General features: G+C 45.4%; 1 protein-coding gene across 1 annotated transcript in view; it reads right to left on the reverse strand.

Annotated features, from left to right (window-relative positions):
- Nucleotides 1–20,822, reverse strand: part of PANK1 (pantothenate kinase 1) — a 66,702-nt gene that overhangs the window by 22,954 nt on the left and 22,926 nt on the right. Inside the window, exons 2-3 of the mRNA XM_056530124.1 lie at nt 6,094–6,131; nt 5,721–6,035 (exon numbers count right to left, since the gene is read on the reverse strand). Of these exons, the coding sequence (XP_056386099.1) occupies nt 5,721–6,035; nt 6,094–6,131 (353 nt within the window). The remainder of the gene's footprint in view (nt 1–5,720; nt 6,036–6,093; nt 6,132–20,822) is intronic.

Raw genomic sequence — 20,822 nt, forward strand, 5'->3', positions numbered from 1 at the left:
GTGACATCATCTGAAGCCATACAGGGGAGAACTTCCTCCCTCACTCTGCTACACACAGCCCAGAGCAGTTCAGTGTGTGAGATGAGCTCTGATTGGCTAAGGCTTCATCCCCCCCCCTCAGCACTCCTGAATGCAAAAATTTGCTTTAAAGACAGTGCCCATTTAACCTTATTTATGGTAAAATTAAAAGGTATTATTAAGTACAATTAGTCCTGCAAATAAAAAAACTCATATGGCCCTGTAGGTAAAAACGGTTTTGGCTATTAAAAAGGCAAGGAGGAAAAAATGAAAGCACAATAAAGAAAACTTGATGCATCAAAGTGTTAAAGGACTATTATATGTGTACCTCAATATTCAATGGAAACTAGAGCCCTCACATCCTTAGGTGTTCTGGAAATTCATAAACAGCTCAACTGGAGTTTTGCGACATGTGTACCTGTACCTACATCTGAACACTGTATCTGAACTGCGCTCTAGGTCTGTCTGGTATTCCCATATATCTTGGGCCACTACCAGCCCATTCCCCTGTTCCGCTGTCTATCCGATGAGGCCTGCTACCAACCGCTTCTTTGTTCCGCTTGGTAATAATCCAATCATTTGGCAAGGGCGGCTGTACCGTCTCTTCATGCTTATTTGGTTGCTATGCAACAAGAGGCAGTGAGATTGCCAGCTCTTTAGCTGTTGTGTATATTTTATGGAGAGACCAAAGGAATATTCTAGGGATCGACCGATATTTTTTTTTAGGGCCGATAACGATACCGATAATCGGTGGAGGTTAGGACCGATAGCTGATAACTTATACCGATATTCCGGTATAAGTTATCGGCTATTTATCCCCCCGCAACACTGCTGCAGATCATTGATTTAAAGCAGGCGCTTTAAATCAATGCACTGCAGTGGCTTTTGCGGTGCCATAGGCCGCCGCTACCACCCGCTTCTCTCCCCCTGCCTGTCCAGGGGTCCTGAGACCTATCACCGCCACCGCTCCCCCCCGCCGCGCCTAGGGGTGCCTCCAGCTGTTGCAAAACTACTACTCCCAGCATGCCCGGACAGCCGTTGGCTGTCCGGGCATGCTGGGAGTTGTAGTTTTGCAACCGCTGGAGGGCCTCAACAGCTGGAGGGCCTACTGTAGGTATAGTATATTATACAGACCCCTGTCCATCCCAGAACCCTGACTCGCCTTCCCAGTTGCTGCAGGGACCGTCCGGGGAGGGTGGTCCGGGCCATCCATCCTTCCTGCAGTGTCCGGCGGCATTCCGGGTGGAGGGTGAACCGGTCCGGGCTGTCCTTCTCCACTCCGGGCAGGCTCCGGCCTAGTAACGCTGCATAGACGCCGCTGCGCAGCGACGCACCTGACGTCACGGCGCAGCGGCGTCTATGCAGCGTACTAGGCTGGAGCCTGCCCAGAGTGGAGAAGAGGACCCCCGGAGAAGAAGGACAGCCCGGACCGGTTCACCCTCCACCCGGAATGCCGCCGGACACTACAGGAAGGATGGATGGCCCGGACCACCCCCATTACGGGTACGTTTAATTTTTTTTATTGACTTGGAGGGTGGGGGAAGGGCCCGACCGGTATAGCGGTATGGGCAAAAATCCATACCGGTATCCGCCCAGCACTACGGTGGGGGGGTGCGACGCGGTGCGGTGGGTCGGGGGGTGGTGCGGGAGGCATTATCGGCTAGGTAATTGCCGATACCGATAATGCCCAAAATCGTGATTATCGGCCATACCGATAATCGGTCGATCCCTAGAATATTCTATTCAACGTACACAACACAAAGGCTAGGGATTATGCTTGTGTGTTCTGCTTCTTAATAAACAAGGGGTACGAGTCCTGTTCCTACAGATGCATCCTGCAAATGGCACTTTACAACCTGTTCATGAAGTATGTGCCACTAAGTAGTAAGAGTCCCCCTTTTAAAGCAAAGCTCCGCCTGTGAACCGTATAAATTATCAGCAAATATGGAATGGAGGAGGAATTAAAATTAGAGGCAGTTAAGTTTTTCCATTTGAAAAAAGTATTTACAGAGTATAGTTCAACAATTCATGTAACAGAAGTATATGAGAGAATTGCTAATAAAACAGTTGCCTAATTTACGAGCAAAACTTTTCTATATTTCACAAGGCTGTATTAAAGGTAATGCAGGGATGGCATGATGTAAGATAGTATAGAATAATTTATTACATCAGCATTTGTGTGTATTATTTGTAAATTACTTCTATTAAAAAATCTTAATCCTTCCAATAATTATCAGCTGATGAAGTTGAGTTGTTCTTTTCTGTCTGGCAACAGTCCTCTCTGCTGACATCTCTGCTTGTCTCTGGAACTGCACAGAGTAGAATAGGTTTGCTATGGGGATTTGCTTCTACTCTGGACAGTTCCCGAGACACGTGTCATCAGAGAGCACTTAGACAGAAAAGAACAACTCAACTTCAGCAGCTCATAAATACGGAAAGGATTAAGATTTTTTAATAGAAGTCAGTCAAGAAGTTCCGTACGCAATTTTTTGTACCTGAAGACAGGATAGATTGAGTTGCCTAAAGAAAAAACGATTGGAGGAAGGATTTCACAGGTTTATTTCAAGCAAATGTTTTGGCCTGTGGCTGCGGAAACAAAACGTTGTTGGCATTATCTTGTCTGTTACATAAATCCATGTGTTGCCCGAAATGTGACCCCCGTAATAACATTTCTTGTTATTCTCCTTGTACTAATAAATCACTTATAAATCTGGAGATGTTTTCTTACTTCGCCCTTTGAGTTTTGTCTTCTGCTGAGTGTGGTCTAAAGTCAAGGACTGTACAAGAAGTGAGAGTGTAAACTGAGGTGTGACACTTACCTCAGATAAGAGGCCAGATTACTACAAGAAAGTTACCGCAAAATTCACCAAAAAGGGAAGCCTGTAATGGAAGCAGCAGAATATCTGTGCACTATAGACTGACAGGCTCGAACATCAGGTGGCAGGAGGATTGGCAAGACATCTCTGGCCGCCTTTCAAACTTTTCAGTCCCCTGAGATTGTACTGCGGGGAAGGATAAGCCCCCCCCCCCCCCCCCCCCCCCAGCCTCTGGCACCTATCTGTAAGCCTTAAAGGGGTACTCTGGTGGAAAACATTTTTTTTTAAATCAAGTGGTGGCAACTTCTATTTAAAAATTTTACAGATGAAGTTAAGTTGTTCTTCTCTGTCTGACACCTCTGTACATGTCCAGAACTGTCCATAGCAAACCTATCCTGCTCAGGACAGTTCCTGACACGGACAGAGGTGTCAGCAGAGAGCACTGTGGTCAGACAGAAAAGAACTACTCAACTCTCTCTGGAGCATACAACAGCTGATAAGTACTGGAAGGTAGGGCTGGGCGGTATGAGCAAAAACGTGTATCACGGTATTTTTTTAAGTGATGACAGTTTCACGGTATTTAACGGTATCCCCCCCCCCATGTGACCTGGGCACCACTTCTCTCCCAACACCCCCCCCCCCCTCACAATTAATTATCAGCTGCGCTGTCCCCACATCATGTCACCCGCGTGCACTCCTCTGCTCATCCTCCTATGAGTTGCAGGCCGCCAGCGCTAGAAATCTGTACTACAAATAACGTTTCCCAGGCTGCAAAAATAAACAAAATTAACTTACCTGCCTACATTCCCCCGTTGCTCTGCTACCGTCTTCACTGTCCAGCGCTGTGGTCCTCTTGCAGTTACCTTGGGACGGGAAAGTCACAGAGCCAGCCTATCATCGGCCGGGGCGGGACATCGCTGCGGCCGGTGATAGGATGAGCGCGCTGTCATGTATGCTCCTTACATGACAGTGGGCTCAGCCTATCAGCGGCCAAGGCGGGACATCGCTGCGGCCAGTGATAGGCTAATGGCTCTGTGACGTTCCCATCCTCAGGACCGCAGCGGAGGGACTACGTCGGAAGGTAAGTTAAAGTTTGTTTTGTTTATCTTTGCAGCGTTATTTGTAGTACAGACTTCTAGCGCTAGCGGCCTGCAAATCGTATGAGGATGAGCAGAGGAGCACACGCGGGTGACATGATGTGGGAACAGATTATCTGCGCTAATAATTCAGGGGGGGGGGGGGTCTTTTAAGCAGAATAGCGCTCGCTGGTCAAATATGATTATATTTCCCCGATGTGGGGACAGCGCGCTGCGGCGGATAATTCACTCATTCGAGGGGGGGGGAGGGGCCCAACTGGTATTGCGGTATGGGCAAAATTCATATCGTGAGGGGGAAAAAAATGGTATTCGGTATGAACCAGTATACCGCCCAGCCCTACTGGAAGGATTAAGATTTTTAAATAGAAGTAATTTACAACTCTGTTTAACTTTCTGGCACCAGCTGATTTGAACAAAATTTTTTCCACCAGAGTACCCCTTTAAGATGCCATGATTGGCAGTGATTACGGCATCTAAAGGGTTCACGGCTAAAGGGCAGATATGCGCATGATCGCTGATGTCTGCTATTAGCGATCATTCAATAGGTTGAGCAATAGGTATACAAACCACACAAAAAACAAAAACAAAAAAGTGAATTGAAAAAACTGTGGAAATTTATCAAACACTGCAAAATAATTTGATCAATCAATGTTGGGTACTTGAAACTGGTATAGAAAAGAAAGTGCAAGTTAAAAAAAAAGGAGTTACACAAATAACAAATTCCCCCTTAGTGCGCATGCAACTTACAGGGACATTTTTTGAGCCAAAATTTGTGCTAGTCAGGCAGATATCAAAGGTGACCACGCTGCAGCGCCACCATGTTATGAAGACCACTTTCTTCAATGTAGAAAACAGCAAGTTGGTCCTTCCTTCTGGAGTGTGAAGTACTAAGTAAGATATCTGGTTCAGATAAATTGTAGGTGCAGACTCCGCTTCCCCTGGGGATGAATGCCGATTGCCAGGGGTAAGGCTGCGTTTCTACTTGGCAGTGTTTTTGGAAAACTGGCACTTTAATTTGAGCCAAAGCCAGATGTGTATTCAAAAAGGAATGGGAAAAATAAAGAAAATAATTATACTTCTCCTTCCTACTGGATCCACCTCTGGCTTTGGCAATATTGCAAAAAAACTGGAAAAAAAGTGGAAACCAAGCCAAGAGAAGTGTGGCCTGAGGTTATTCTCAAAACCAATTGTCTTGTTAAAGGGGTACTCCACCCTTAGACATCTTATCCCCTATCCAAAGGATAGGGGATAAGATGTCGGATCGCGGGGGTCCTGCTGCTGGGGACCCCCGCAATATAGCACGCGGCACCCACCTGTTACTGCGGAAGCGCTGGAGGGTCTGGCTCCCGACCACGGAAGATCGTGACGCCACGACTCCGGTCCCGTGTGACGTCACGCCCCGCCCCCTCAATGCAAGTCTATGGGAGGGGGCGTGACAGCCGTCACGCCCCCTCCCATAGACTTGCATTGAGGGGGGCGGGACATCACACGGGGCGGAGTCATGACGTCACGTTCTTCCTTCCCCGTGGTTGGGAGCCAGTCCCTCCAGCGCTTCCGCAGTAAAAGGTGGGTGCTGCGTGCTATATTGCGGGGGTCCCCAGTGGCGGGACCCCCGCGATCAGACATCTTATCCCCTATCCTTTGGATAAGGGATAAGATGTCTAGGGGTGGAGTATACCTTTAATGTAAACAAAGCATTCTTTGAAACTAAATGGTTTTATAAAGTATGGACTTTGTACTGAAACCATGATCTGACTACCTGTAACCCACTGCCCTTTCCCCTACATACCGTCCTGAAGTCCTCTTCAAACTTGTAGGCCCCACCTCCGGTGGCACATAGTGTAGTGTGCAGGCTGGAGAAGTTTTTCTCGCTCCCCATCTGGATGAACCTGTGCATAGCACACGTGGGAAAGCGGATAAAGTGCAAATTGCCCTTACGGCCGCACATGGTCAAGTTTTTCAGTTCCAGATGGACGTCTCGGATGCCTGTTTTACCGTACGCTGTATTGGAAGTCAAGTATTTTCTTATGCTTTTCAGGTTTTCCACTTCTTCTTGTTCTTCTTCTGCCGTGATATCTTTAGGCTCAAAGTAACAGGTTTTCCACTTCTTCTTGTTCTTCTTCTGCCGTGATATCTTTAGGCTCAAAGTAAACTAGCTTCACCAGTGTTCCTCCAATGTCCATTCCAAACCATGGGAAGGCTGAAAGAATTAGACAAGTAAAAAAGAAAAAAGAAATTAGACACAAAGGGATAGAGCGGATATTACAACTGTACAGTCCCACCACCAGAAGACTGCACAGAGATACCAACTCATGCATAATAAAAAAAAAAACTAAGAACCGCAGCTTTTTTCCCTTGCAGAGGCTCAGTACAATTTAGCATATATAGGTTATTCCTTGTTGAAAAGTTATATTATTGCCAATATACAAATATCAGTAAAACGATGACCACTCACCAAATCCTGCCGTTGTATGCGTGGGGTGCCAAACAGGACATTCCAGAGAAAACATAGAAAATGCGGACACGAGTTTCCTATTGTCCAACATACTTTCTGTATTAATTCCTCCTGTTTATCAATATCTCATTCAATAGAAGTCTGCATGGTTTTCTTATAGGGTAGGATCACACGTCATATTTTGCTGCTTCGTATTGTCCTATCCATTGATATCAATGGATAAGAAATTCCCAACAGCAAATAACTGCACATGTGACACTACCCTTAAAGGTCGATTCAAATGTACAGCATATTTTATGCGCAGGATTTAAAGCTGTTTTCAGTCAGTTGATATTGAAGCCTGCAGCATAAAATCCTGCGCATCAAATATGTGCAGGATGCTGTACATGTGAATGCCCCCAAAGGGTGCCGCATATGCTGCGCATTTGCTGCTGCGTATTCTCCGACCCATTGGAGTCAATGGATAGCAAAATCAGCTGCAGAAAATACACAGCAAAATATGCAGCATATACGCTACGTGTGACACTGCCCTTAGAGTGAATTCGCACGTACAGCATCCTGAGCAAAATTGATGCGTAGAATTTAAAGTGGCAGATTTTAAGCTGTGTTCAGTTATTTAGTTTAAATTAATAACTGGGGAATAAAATCTGCAGCTTCAAATTCTGTGCATAAAATATGCATTGGATACTGTATGAATAAACCCTTAGGGTAGGGTCACACGTATCTGATCCGCAGCGTATTTTACACTGCGGATCCGCCGGTGACCTGATCCATAATGTGCCTCCAGCTGTTGCCAGCCCCCGCCCGCCCCCTCGCAGCGGCAATCCCCCGCTCCGAGCAGCCACACAGGGGCCTGCGGATCACCGAGTGCGCTGCAGTGTACTCAGACAGCGCCAAGCAGCCGCCATGTCTGAGTACACTGCGCATGTGTGTGGTGACTTGCATGCCCTTGTGTGGCTGCTCAGAGTGGAGGATTGCAGCTGCGAGCAGGCCAGGGGCAGGGCGAGGGGTGGCAACAGCTGGAGGCACACTATGGGTCGGGTCACCGGCGGATCCACAGCGTAAAATACGCTGTGGTTCAGTTACGTGTGACCCCATACTTAAGGTACGTTCACACGAACAGGATCTGCTGCATATTTTGTGAAGCTGATTTTGTTACCCGTTAACTTCAATGGATTTTCGGCTGACCCATTAAAGTCAATGGTAACAAAATAGGTGGCGGAAATTCTGCAGGTAATCCGCCCATGTGAACGTACCCTACAGCTTGGTTTCCTCACAGGTCTTTCCTGGCAATTTTAAGACAAAGTCAGAAGTGGATCCAGCAGGAAGGAGAAGTATTGGTCCTTCCTTTTTATTTCCCATTCCTTTTACATCCACTTCTGACTTTGATTCAAAAACTGCAGTGGTAATATTCCAAAAAACACCAGAAAAAGCCTGTGTGGAAACCTATCAAAAACCTGTGCAGAGGCCTTTTCAAAACTGAAAGAAGAGATCTGATTGGTTGCTATGGGCAACTCAGCAACTCTTCCTCCAGACAGGTTCTGATAAATCTCCCGCACAGTTCTGTCCGGCCATGTATTGGACACACAGGTCCACAGGTTGCTACAAGACAGAGCGCTGATACCTGTAGTGCAACATTACAAACCGTAACTAGGACAGAAAAGGTCCCTACTGAATAAGAGAACACACGACCGCGAAAACTCAGGGAAACTAAGAAAGGACATTAGAAATGAGTATAACTTTATTTACACAACAAATAACCTTTATTTGTTGAAACCAGAATTCCTCTTTAAAAAGACAGAAATCCATTTCTGTGCAAATTGTAATTTTTTTGTTTAGTGTAAATTAGGGCTGGGCGGTATGTATGTGTATCGCGGTATTTTTGTAACTTACGGCGGTTCCACGGTATATAACGGTATCCCCCCCTCCCCCAAAATTAATTATTAGCCCAGCGCCACACTGTCCCCATCGAGGTACTTCTCACGTCACCCGCAAGTGCTGCTCTCCTCGTCCTCCTGTTTGTTGCGGCCGCCGGCGCTGACACTCTCTATACTGTGCGGTATCACTATGCTGTATCCCTATGCTCGGGCTGCAAAAGGTAAACAAAATAAACCAACGCATGTTATGACGTCGGCCTTACGCTGGGGACGGGAATGTCGGCAGCCGTCAGCCTATCACCGGCCGCAGCAATGTTCCACCTCGGCCGGTGATAGGCTGATCCCATTGTCATGTAAGAAGCCGGCTTCTTACATGACAGTGGGCTCAACCTATCACCGGCCAAGGCGGAAGATCGCTGCGGCCAGTGATAGGCTGACGGCTGTCTGACGTTCCATTCCCCAGGAAGCATGTCCGGACCGACGGGGAAGGTGAGTTAAAGTTTATTTTGTTTACCTTTTGCAGCCCAGGCATAGGGATACAGTATAAAGCAGTGGTTTGCAATCTGCGGACCTCCAGATGTTGCAAAACTACAACTCCCAGCATGCCCGGACAGCCAACGGCTGTCCGGGCATGCTGGGAGTTGTAGTTTTGCAACATCTGGAGGTTGAAGACCACTGGTATAGAGGGTCAGCGCCGGCGGCCGCAACAAACAGGAGGGCCAGGAGGGCAGCGCTTGCGGGTGACATATGTGAGTAGTAGCGCTGGGCTGATAATTAATGGGGGGGGGGGGGGGGGGCAGAACAGCGCTCGCGGGTCACATATGATTAGTTCCCCGATGGGGACAGCGCAGTGCTGATAATTCATTAATTCCCGAGGGGGAGGGGCCAAACCGGTATTGCGTTATGGGTTAAAATTCATATCGTGCTGCACATACATTTCGGTATTCGGTATGAACCGGTATACGGCCCAGCCCTAGTGTCAATTTATAGTTTGAGGTTCAATATATAAAATACTGATCGCAACAGAAAGTAACCGCACAAGTCTGTAGTAAATATACAACGTAATCCAAGTCACAGGCATTAATGTGCTGCAGAGGATTGTATTCCCCTATTGGCCTCTATCCAAAATTGGAAACATGAGAAAAGCCTCCTGTGTTTGGAATGGAGGAGAGAATAGGACCCTTATTACGGCCGCTACAACAGCCAACCAGGGCAAAGAAACGTCGGACAAGCCCACCATGGTTCCGAATGCCCTGCTTACTTGGCAACTAAGACAAAATAGCCAAGTGTTTTGATGTGGCTCTAAATATAGCGGTGACTGTATAATCACCACATGTAGCAGCTAACTGGATAAAGAACAAGGCATGAAGTTATAAAGAAGCAGCCGAGCGGTTACATACAGGATCACCGGATATTCTCACATATTGTTAAAATACGGAAATGGAACTTTCTGTAAAGTCTCCTAATACCCTATTATAGAGCTGCATATTACAAAGCCCAGAGGGTTTTACCCAAACTTAAATAGATTTTAATGTCTGTAAGTATTACTATATGTTCCATCTCTCCTACTGCTCTGTCTCTTTAAGGTCCCGTTCATGTGGAATTTTTGTCACATTTACGTGAAAATCACATAAATCTGCATCCCAGGTCCATTTTAAAGGAAATCTGTCACCAGTGTCACCTGCACTAACCTGTCAGTACCGACAGATTGTGCAGGTGACGCTGAAGACAACGGTACTTACCTTGTCCCGTTCCATGGCCCGGTATCTCCGGTAATCTTGTTCGTTAAGCTTCAGCACCGGCCAGGCTTGGGGCACGGGCGGAGCTTCACCGCTGCTGTTCTCTAGCAGCAGGACCCAGCAGGGAGGAGCAATGTTGACGTCACTAAGCTCCACCCATGCCCCAAGCCGCTGCTGCTCTCTGCTTGGTCTCGCAGCAGTGGTGACATCACTATGTTACTATGTTATATTACTATGTTCCCACATAAAATTTTAGCTCTGGAAAACCCGCTCAGAGCATCTGTAGAGAAAAAAAAACAAAAGCAAAACAGACAAAAAGCTCCAAATTAATGGAAAATACTTAAACCCAAAAAAAAAAACACAAAGAAAACTGCACTCCCCTCTTAATCAGGGCCAATATTTTTAAATTATATATTTATTTGTATATCATGACTGATAAGTGCAAAAATGCCCTCCACAGAAAATGTTTTGGTTTGTAATGTGTTCTTTTTTTTCCAGTGGATAGGGGCACATTGTTTTATTTAAATCATAGTGCAGCATTGTATGACGTCTTTGCTCCTTTAGGTTATATTCACACGGCAGAATTTCCATATGCAGAATTCTGCACAGATTCCTCCTCAATTAAAGCCCAATAGACTTCTATGTGATTCCCCACTCCCATTCTCACTTCTGAATTTCCACATGTGGATTCCACACAAGCAAAAAACCACCCAAATTAATGCGGAAGCAGAATCGGTGCAGATGTGTGGAAATTCTGCCGTGTGAATAGACCCTTTAGGGTACGGTCCCACGTACCGCTAACACGGCGTATTTCACACTGAGCAAGTCTGCTGCTGCAGTGGGAAATACGCAGCGTTATCCCCAATCAATATACACACAGGGCTTTCTAGTGGCAGTGATTTTCGGAGGCGGGTGTGTAAAAAAAGCAAAATGTAGGGAAAAGTGCTAAATGTAGGGAAACCTTAGTAAATAGTGGAAAAAAATTGAAGGGAATTAAAACCCACAAAGAGAACTACACTCCACTCTTAGTGAATCAGGGCCATTGTTTTTTGAGCCTAAGGTGACATTTTAAGAGCCTGTAAATAAAGCAAAGCCTGAAGGAACCGCTGAATGTTGTTCATCAATCACGTGGCCCAGCACACAGGTGGCAACTAAGGGTGAAATGTGATCTGGCTCCGGCTGACAGCTATCTGGGGCAAAGGTCTTAAGTGTATAACACTACTACTAGAGGCACAAAACAAGAACAGAATAAAAGTAAACCTTTCCTAGAGCTCCCTCACAATGAGGGACATTTATCAATCTTTGCTTGTGTATTTTTTTGTTTGTAATTTTTTCCTTACTTTTTTTTTGCTTATGTGTGACTTATTTATCAACTGGTTTCAGCCGGTTGATAATTTTCTTTCACGTAAGCAATTTTTCCTTTTTTACTTTGGTAGTAGCTTTTTCTGCTCCATGCTTGAGCTGGAGTAAATTTAGCCAATTTTTAACCCTGTTGCGACTTTTTTTTGCGCAGTTCCGACTGTTGCAGTTAAAGGAGTAGTCCAGTGGTGATTCAGTGGTGAGCAACTTATACCCTAGCCTAAGGATAGGGGATAAGTTGCAGATCGCAGGGGGTCCGACCGTTGGGGCCCCCCGAGATCTCCTGTATGGAGCCCCGACAGCCGGCGGGAAGGGGGCGTGTCGACCTCCGCACGAGGCGGCGGCCGACACGCCCCCTCAATACAACTCTATGGCAGAGCCGAAGCGCTGCCTTCGGCAATCTCCGGCTCTGCCATAGAGATGTATTGAGGGGGCGTGTCGGCCGCCGCTTCGTGCGGGGGTCGACACCCGCTATCTCGGCGGAGAGCCGGGGCCCCGTACAGAGAGATCGCAGGGGGCCCCAGCGGTCGGACCCCCCGCGATCTCAAACTTATCCCCTATCCTTAGGATAGGGGATAAGTTTTTCACCACTGGACTACCCCTTTAATAAAATACCTGACTACCCGTAGTCCATTCTAAAATTATTACTACGTAGTTAATTTTTGGAAAACTTGCTTTTCTCGCTTTCCGGTCAAAATGTCACACGAAAAATCGCGTAGTCGCAGTTGCGACAATTATAGTAAAGAAAACCTGGCTAAACCCGTTGATAAATGTCCATAAATATGAATACATCAGTTTGAGGCTGCATTCACATCTCGTTTTTGCAATACGGTTCCCGTCTCCGGTTTCAGTGTGAAAAACTTATGGAACCGTATTACAAACCGTATGTCATTGAAAACCACATGCCAAACGTAGCATCCGGTTGTGTATGTTTTGCATCATTTACGGTTTTATCCATTTTTTTTCCCTTTACACAAAACCATAGTCTACTACGGTTTTATGTCCGGGTGAAAAAACGGATACAACCCGTATACATTTTTTTTTTTTTTTAAACGGTGTTCTATGGGAACTGTACTGAACCGTACGTGCGTACGGTTCCACAGTTTGCACATGCGCAGTGCACGCCGAAAGTTCTTCCCACAAATAGGACAAGAAGAACTTTAATTAAGGACAAACATAACTGTATCCATTTTATTTTTATTTTCAACCGTATACAACCGGACAAACCCGTTTCAAACCGTATGCGGTTTAAAACCGTAGAGAGGTATATACGGTTCGGTCCAGTTTTGTGACATACTTTTTTTTTGTTTGTTTTTTTTTTTTACAAAAAACCTGATACGGGAACCGTATTGCAGAAAGGAGATGTGAAAGCAGCCTTAGGGTGCGTTCACACGCTCTTTGTTCTTGCGGATTTTCTGCAGTGTATTTGAAAGGGGCGGGCTCTTCTCGGCTGTCCATAGCAGATTGTCCGTGGCAAAATTTACGCTGCGGAAAATCCGCCGCAGTCCCTACTGACTTCAATGGGGTTTGCGTCGGATTTTCCGCAGCGTAAATTCCTCCGCGGACAATCTGCTATGGACAACCGAGAAGAGCCCGCCCCTTTCAAATACGCTACGGAAAACCCGCAAGAACAAAGAGCGTGTGAACGCACCCTTAATGGAGGAGATTTATCCAAACTTGTGCAGAGGAAAAGTTGCCCAGTTACCCATAGCAACCAATCAGATTGCTTCTTTCATTTTTAACAAGGCCTCTGGAAAATGAAAGAAGCAATCTGATTGGTTGCTATGGGCAACTGGGCAACTTTTCCTCTGCACAGGTTTTGATAAATCTCCCCCAAGGTATTTAAGGCTTCTATTTGGCTTATCACACTTTTCTCGTGTACCGATAAGACAGTATATGTGTATTTATGTTTTTACATGTGTATTACAGTTAAAAATACCACTGAAGGTAAACAGTTTTTTTTTTTTTCTACTATGGAAATCTGCAAAAAATCTAAGGCAAAATTTGCAGCAAAGCTCCACCACACCCTTAAGGGTATGTTCACACAACGGATTATGAACGGAATTTCCGCCCGCAGAATTCCGCGAGCGGAGATTCCATTCTGGTGGCCACCGCCCCAATACTTCAGCGGTAGGACCGCGCGGCACTGCGCCGTCACCATTGACGGCTTTGCAGTGTTCGAGGACTTCCGCATAAAGAATGTACATGTTCTTTCTTTGCACGGAACAATTTCAGCGGCGGAATTGTCTGCCGATGAAATTCCGCAGTGTGAACGGGTCTCGCGGAAACCCATTCACACTGATGTTTATGTTCACAGCACGCAATTCCGTTCGCGGAATTCCGCAGGAATTACGTAGTGTGAACATACCCTTAACGTATATACACACATACACACATGTTTCAGATAGAACATTTTCTGCATAGGAAACATGCCCTACAGCAGTACTTTCCAAACCGTGTGTCTCCAGCTGTTGCAAAACCACAACTCCCTGCATGCCCGGACAGCCAACGGCTGTCCGGGCATGCAGGGAGTTGTAGTTTTGCAACAGCTGGAGACACACTGTTTGGAAAGAACTGCCATACGGATATGAATGGTGTATGCAACAATCACACATCATGCTGCAGACACAACCCCATTCATATATACGTAATGGATTTTAAGTCACTCAAGTTTCTGCATTAACTCTGCCTTGGATTATCCTTTGGCTGTCCGGACATGCTGGGAGTTGTAGTTTTGCAACAGCTGGAGACACACTGGTGGGAAACACTGATCTACAGATATGACCGAGGTACGTTACAATCACACACCTTGCTGCAGACACAACCCAATTTACTGTAATGGATTTTCAGTCATTGAAATGTCAGCAACAGCCCTGCCTTGGATTAACCCCTTAAGTGAATTGGTGATCACATAATATCTGGACATACAAGCTGAGGCTGGGTTCACACCATGTTTTTGCAATACAGTTCCTGTATTAGGTTTTTTATTTATTTATTTATTTTTTAAACGGATTCCTCAAAACCTGACGAAACTGTATCAAAACGTGTGTACACATTTTAATCCGTATACGGTTTAAAAAATGACGTCCGGTTGCATCCGCTTTTAAGAAAAAACGTATCCGTTTTTAACTTTTCACTCCATTTTGAATAAAGTTTCACTTGTTTGATTGATAAAAAAAACTGTGTAAAAGTTAAAAAAAACGTATGGAACCGTACGCACATACGGTTTTGTACGGTTCCTGTTGACTCCCATGTTTAAAAAAAAATAAAATAAAAAAAACGATACGTTTCAATACAATTTTTCACCTGGACCAAAGACCGTGGCAGGCTACAGTTTTGGGTCTGGGAAAAAAAAACTGACAAAACCGTACAGGATGCAACTCGGACACAACCGGATGCATCTTTTTGGCATACGGTTTTCAATGGAGAGTCAATGCATACGGTTTTCAATACGGTTCTGTACGGTTTTCAAATTGAAAAGGTATACGGGAACTTTATTGCAGAAACATGGTGTGAACCCAGCCTGAGAAAGGTTGGAAATCAGAACAGGAAAACTATATGCCATCATTTTCAAAGGATATCCTATTTAAGACCATTTCCAAGACCTCTGCTTGCTGTGAGTGAATCATGCTCACTGATATATTAACAAGAAGCCAGCCATGCTGAGAGGAGTCAATGACACCTATAGCTGTAGAGATTTTCTGTTTCATAGACCAATATTTTACTGGCAACACACGGCGTATCTGATGACCACAGTGTGTAATAACCTTAAAAGGGTACTCCGGTGGAAATTATTATTCTTTTTTTATGCTCTAGTGCCAGAAAGTTAAACAGATTTGTAAATTACTTCTATTAAAAAATCTTAATCCTTCCAGTACTTATTAGCTGCTGAATACTACAGAGGAAATTCATTTCTTTTTGAAACACAGAGCTGTCTGCTGACATCATGACCACAGTGCTCTCTGCCGACATCTCTGTCCATTTTAAGAACTGACCAGAGCAGCATATGTTTTCTATGGAGAGGTTCTCCTACTCTGGACAGTTCTTAAAATGGACAGAGATGTCAGCAGAGAGCACTGTGGTCATGATGTCAGCAGAGAGCTCTGTGTTCCAAAAAGAAAAGATTTTCCTCTGTAGTATTCAGCAGCTAATAAGTACTGGAAGGATTAAGATTTTTTTTTATAGAAGTAATTTACAAATCTGTTCAACTGTCTGGCACCAGTTGATAAACAAACAAACAAAAAAAAGTTTTCCACCGCAGTACCCCTGTTATGTGGGTAATGTCTTCATTATTTCGGAATAACAATATTTTATGGGGTCAAACGGCTAATAAAAATGACCTCCGCCGAGCTGATCATGGGTTATGTAAAATACACTGTGACCTGATTCCAGGCTGGAAAAACCATGTGCATGCTTGGGATGTCATCACTGTTAACCTGTGACATCCAGATGACTGATCGCACCCGCTGGACTGTCAGCGCTCCCTGATGCCAATGTTCTGAGAGAGCACACACAGCCCCGGCACTTCCACTTACTGATGGTACACTACACTGAACAGTACCTGGCTCACGGCTGAGTCAGCAATTCTATTTCTGCTCGCTACTAAGAACCCAGATATTCAGGTGTGACTGCAAACTCGTATGAACCCTTCCCCAATGTCACGCCACGGCTAGGGCTCCACTATACTCTGCATCTTATAAGAACTGCAGAAAAACAATGGGACTAGATGAGGTTCACATGACATTTTTTTTTTGCATCCCATTATAAAATCCCGATATATATTTATTTTCTATTTCATATAATTTTTTACAGGAGGAAATCTGATATATTTTTTAGGTGTTAAAGGGGTACTCCACTGCTCAGCGTTTGGAACAAACTGTTCCGAACGCTGAAGCCAACGGCGTGAGCTCGAGACGTCATAGCCCCTCCCCTCATGATGCCACGCCCCACCCCCTCAATGCAAGTCTATGGGAGGGGGCGTGACGCCCCCTCCCATAGACTTGCACTGAGGGGGCGGGGCGTAACATCATGAGGGGGCGGGGCTATGATGTCACAAGCTCCCGGCACTGGCTCCAGCATTCGGAACAGTTTGTTCCAAAAGCTGAACAGCGGAGTACCCCTTTAAAGGGATATTCCAACACTTTACCCCTATGCACAAGACCCAGGATTAGTGTGAGATCGCAGGGGGCCTGATCACTGGGACCCACTGCGATCTCGAGAACAGGGAATAGAGGCTCACATGCACCCCACTGCTCTGTTCATTGTCAATGGAGCCGCTAGAGAAAGCCAAGTTCTGTACTTTGCTCCATAGAGCATGAATGGGGAGGCTATTCCCTACTACATTCTGAGGAGAGACTTGGGTCCCCGTTCTTGAAATTGCGGAAATCCCAGTGGTCAGGCCCCTTGCGGTCAGACAATTATACCATATGCTGTGGATAGGGAAGAAGTGCTTAAAGGGGTACACTGGTGGAAAACTTTTTTTTTTTTTTATCAACTGGTACCAGAAAGTTAAACAGATTTGTGAATTACAAATATCTCTTAACTTACAATGGCCTCAACATACAATAGTTTCAACATACAATGGTCTTTTCTGGGCCATTGTAGCTTGAAACCAGACTCAACATACAATGTACAGACAGTCCAGATCTGTGAAACATGTCAGTGGCTGGAAGATCTGACCAATCGGAATGGGCATTTCACTGGTAAAACGCCTCTGGTAAGCGCCCCCTACAGTACAGGGAAATACTACATGTTCTGTACCACTATTTACCTGTGCCAGGAATAGCTGCTCCAGGTGAGAGCGGCTCCATTTAACTTTTTTAGGACATTGTGTGTACTGTACAGGACCCTGAAGAAGCTCCTGTCCTCTACATAGACAGTGATTACAGCTCCCAGCAGATCTTTCTTACTTTTATATGGAAGGATTTGCTTTATCTGTATTAGTTATCTATTTATTTATTTTTTAATCCTCACTTTTTCCTATTTTTGGATGACATTTTGGTGGCTTCAGAACCAATTACCAGGTTTCCATAGAGTTATGGTCTCAACATACAATGATCATCCTGGAACTGATTACAATTGTAACTTGAGGGACCACTGTACTTCTAATTAAAAATCTTAATCCTTCCTGTACTTATCAGGCGCTGTATGCTCCAAAGGAAGTTCTTTTCTTTTTGAATTTCTTTTCTGTCCGACCACAGTGCTCTCTGCTGACACCTCTGTCCATGACAGGAACTGTCCAGAACAGGAGCAAATGCCCATAGCAAACCTCTCCTGCTCTGGACAATTCCTGACATAGACAGAGGTGTCAGCAGAGAGCATTGTGGTCAGACAGAAAGGAAACTCAAAAAGAACTTCCTCTATAGCATACAGCAGCTGATAAATACTGGGAGGATTACGATTTTTAAATAGAAGAAATTTAAAAATCTGTATAACTTAATGCCACCAGTTGATTTAAAAAATAAAAAATGTTTTCCACCGGCGCACCTCTCCCATAGGCTTGAATTGAGGCGGCAGAGCGTGACGTCATGCCCCCTCCCATAGACTTGCATTAAGGGGGCGGGTGTGACTTCATGAGGGGGCGTGGCTATGATGTCACAAGCTCACGGCTCCAGCGTTCAGAACAGTTTGTTCCAGACGCTGAGCAGCGGAGTACCCCTTTAAGTCCAGCAAAATAAAAGTATCCATTTGGAAAATGGACCAGACGAGTGTCAGCTGTAATATACGTACCACATAGGTACCAGGCTCATCTCCTGAATTTGCCTAATATGTAGTGACCACAAAGTCGCTATAAAAAGGCAATGGGCAGTTACTGAGGGCATAATAATAAAATGTATATAGCACATGCCCATGACCGCCTACAGGACAACCTAAGTATTACACTTCAGAGTTGGTAAATATCCGCCTATGTAGAAGTTTACACAGGGAAGGGACTTCTTTTATCAAGTACATAGAGAACTAATTAAATCCTTTTATTAGATCAGGAAATGTTCGCATTCATCAGTTTGACGCTATAAAAAGCTTGTAAATAGTTATTTCTGTAACAGCAAGTATATAACCAGTAAATCCCTTATGAAACTAGCACCACCATCATGTCTGCTATATATAGCTATTGATAGAAGAGAAATGGATCATCTTCAGGATCTTTGCCTCCTACTATGGTCTAGGACAGAATTTTTTAAAACCTGATAGACACGTCAGATGCTATTTCTGTAGACGAGGGAGATAAGGGGTAGTTGTGTCCTTCTGGTGAAGCTTATCTTTTTTATTGGACAGATTATAATCTGACCTGCCTTGTTTCAGAACTGTTAATGTGTACCTGTCATTAACAAAAGCTATTGATAGAATGTAGCTAATACTATTATATGTATTATATTAAATTATTATATGTATATCTACTATATGTGTCTCTATGAGCAGTCCAAATACAGGAAGTGAGGGCAGGACAAGCAGGGCTCTGTGTGCAGACTCCTGGCTTGTCAATCATCCTCATGTGTGAGCCAGTGGCACGTCACAGAGCCCTGCTTGTCCTCAGTGCACAGAGCCCCTGCTTGTCCTCAGTGCACAGAGCCCCTGCTTGTCCTCAGTGCACAGAGCCCCTGCTTGTCCTCAGTGCACAGAGCCCCTGCTTGTCCTCACTGCACAGAGCCCCTGCTTGTCCTCAGTGCACAGAGCCCCTGCTTGTCCTCAGTGCACAGAGCCCCTGCTTGTCCTCAGTGCACAGAGCCCCTGCTTGTCCTCACTGCACAGAGCCCCTGCTTGTCCTCACTGCACAGAGCCCCTGCTTGTCCTCAGTGCACAGAGCCCCTGCTTGTCCTCAGTGCACAGAGCCCCTGCTTGTCCTCAGTGCACAGAGCCCCTGCTTGTCCTCAGTGCACAGAGCCCCTGCTTGTCCTCAGTGCACAGAGCCCCTGCTTGTCCTCAGTGTACAGAGCCCTGCTTGTCCACCCACACTTCCTGTATTTGGACTCCTCAGACACATAGACAATAGCTGTAGGGAGAAAAATATACACATTTTGTTTTAAACAAATATACACATTCATATTATCTATGTTATATAAAAAGTTTTATATAAAGAGTCCCGGGATGGCATGTCTGCATACAGTCAGTGTACAGCACTGGAGAACCTGTTGGTGCTATACAACTCCAACAATAAGGAACTGCTACATGTGTTTATTATCACACAGCGCCAGAAAGCTATAATTATTAGCAGAAACAGAACTCATGAGGTGACCCGGGTCACTTAGTTCTCCTTGAGCAAACTGCAACAAGTCTTCCTCACGTGTCTGTCACGTAACCCGAGACAAAGGTGTGTATTCACATATTGCACCTGCATAACCAGCACCGCCTGCCACACTCCGTTGGATTTCTATCTTATGGTTACAGTCACGTATGGCATTAATGCTGCGGACCATCTGCATGGAAATTCCCTGCAAAAAATCTGTAGCATTAACAGCAGCAACAAAGTGGCTGAGATTTTGTAAAACTAAAAATCTCTGCAAAAAACTGATGTGAGATGCACATTTTAAAGGAAATCTGTCACCAGTATCACCTGCTCTAACCTGTCATACAGGCTTGTAGTGCGGGTGATACTGATCGAAACGATACTTACCATGTCCCGAAGCATCCAGCCGTTCGGCCGTTATTTAGCTTTTTCTTCATATGTAAATGAAGTCCTTGGGGCATAGGCGGAGCTACAGCCGGAGATCAGGGCACCCCTACTTCATCTTCGGCTGGGGGGGGGCGCTCCGCCCGGCTCATTTGTATGCATAATCCCCCTCCCTCCTTGCGCTGCTGGTTTACTCTACGGTGCATGCGGTGCTTCCAGGTGCCGTAGAATTACCCTGCCGCATGAGCAGGGAGGGGGATTATGCATATGGACGAGCTGAAGATGACGTAGGGGTGCCCGGAGCTCCGGCCGCAGCACCGCCCATGCCCAGGACCTCATTTACATATAAAGAAAAAGCAAAATAGCGGCTGAACAGTGGACGGTTCGGGACATGGTAAGTATCTTTTTGATCAGTATCACCCGCACTACAAGCCTGTATGACAGGTAGTGCGGGTGATGCTGATGACACATTATGTCAATTGTGTTGGATCCGCTGTCATTTTATTTCGTATTTTCCTCGTGCAGAAGACAAAATTTTACAGCAAGTTTGCAACTTCAAATTTTATGAAGCTGCATGGACTCCTATTCATCCCTGGACAGGGACTCCTTGCTTCTGTACAATACTGAGCGGAGAAGAGGGTAACGTAGCGACACAAGTGGTGGATATATAGACAAAAGAAGTCTATGGGATTGTTTCGGTCAGCAGCGCTTCTCTCCTTGCTCGTTCTAGCAATTGGTGTCTAAAACACCCAGAACGATCAAAACTTTTGACTTGTCGCTAGGATATGTAAAAACTTTTTTTAAGGCCACAGGTACACTTTAAAATCAGTGTTTCACTCAAACTAGAAGTCTC

Source organism: Hyla sarda, chromosome 7 (assembly GCF_029499605.1).
Source record: "Hyla sarda isolate aHylSar1 chromosome 7, aHylSar1.hap1, whole genome shotgun sequence".
Lineage (NCBI taxonomy): Eukaryota > Metazoa > Chordata > Amphibia > Anura > Hylidae > Hyla > Hyla sarda.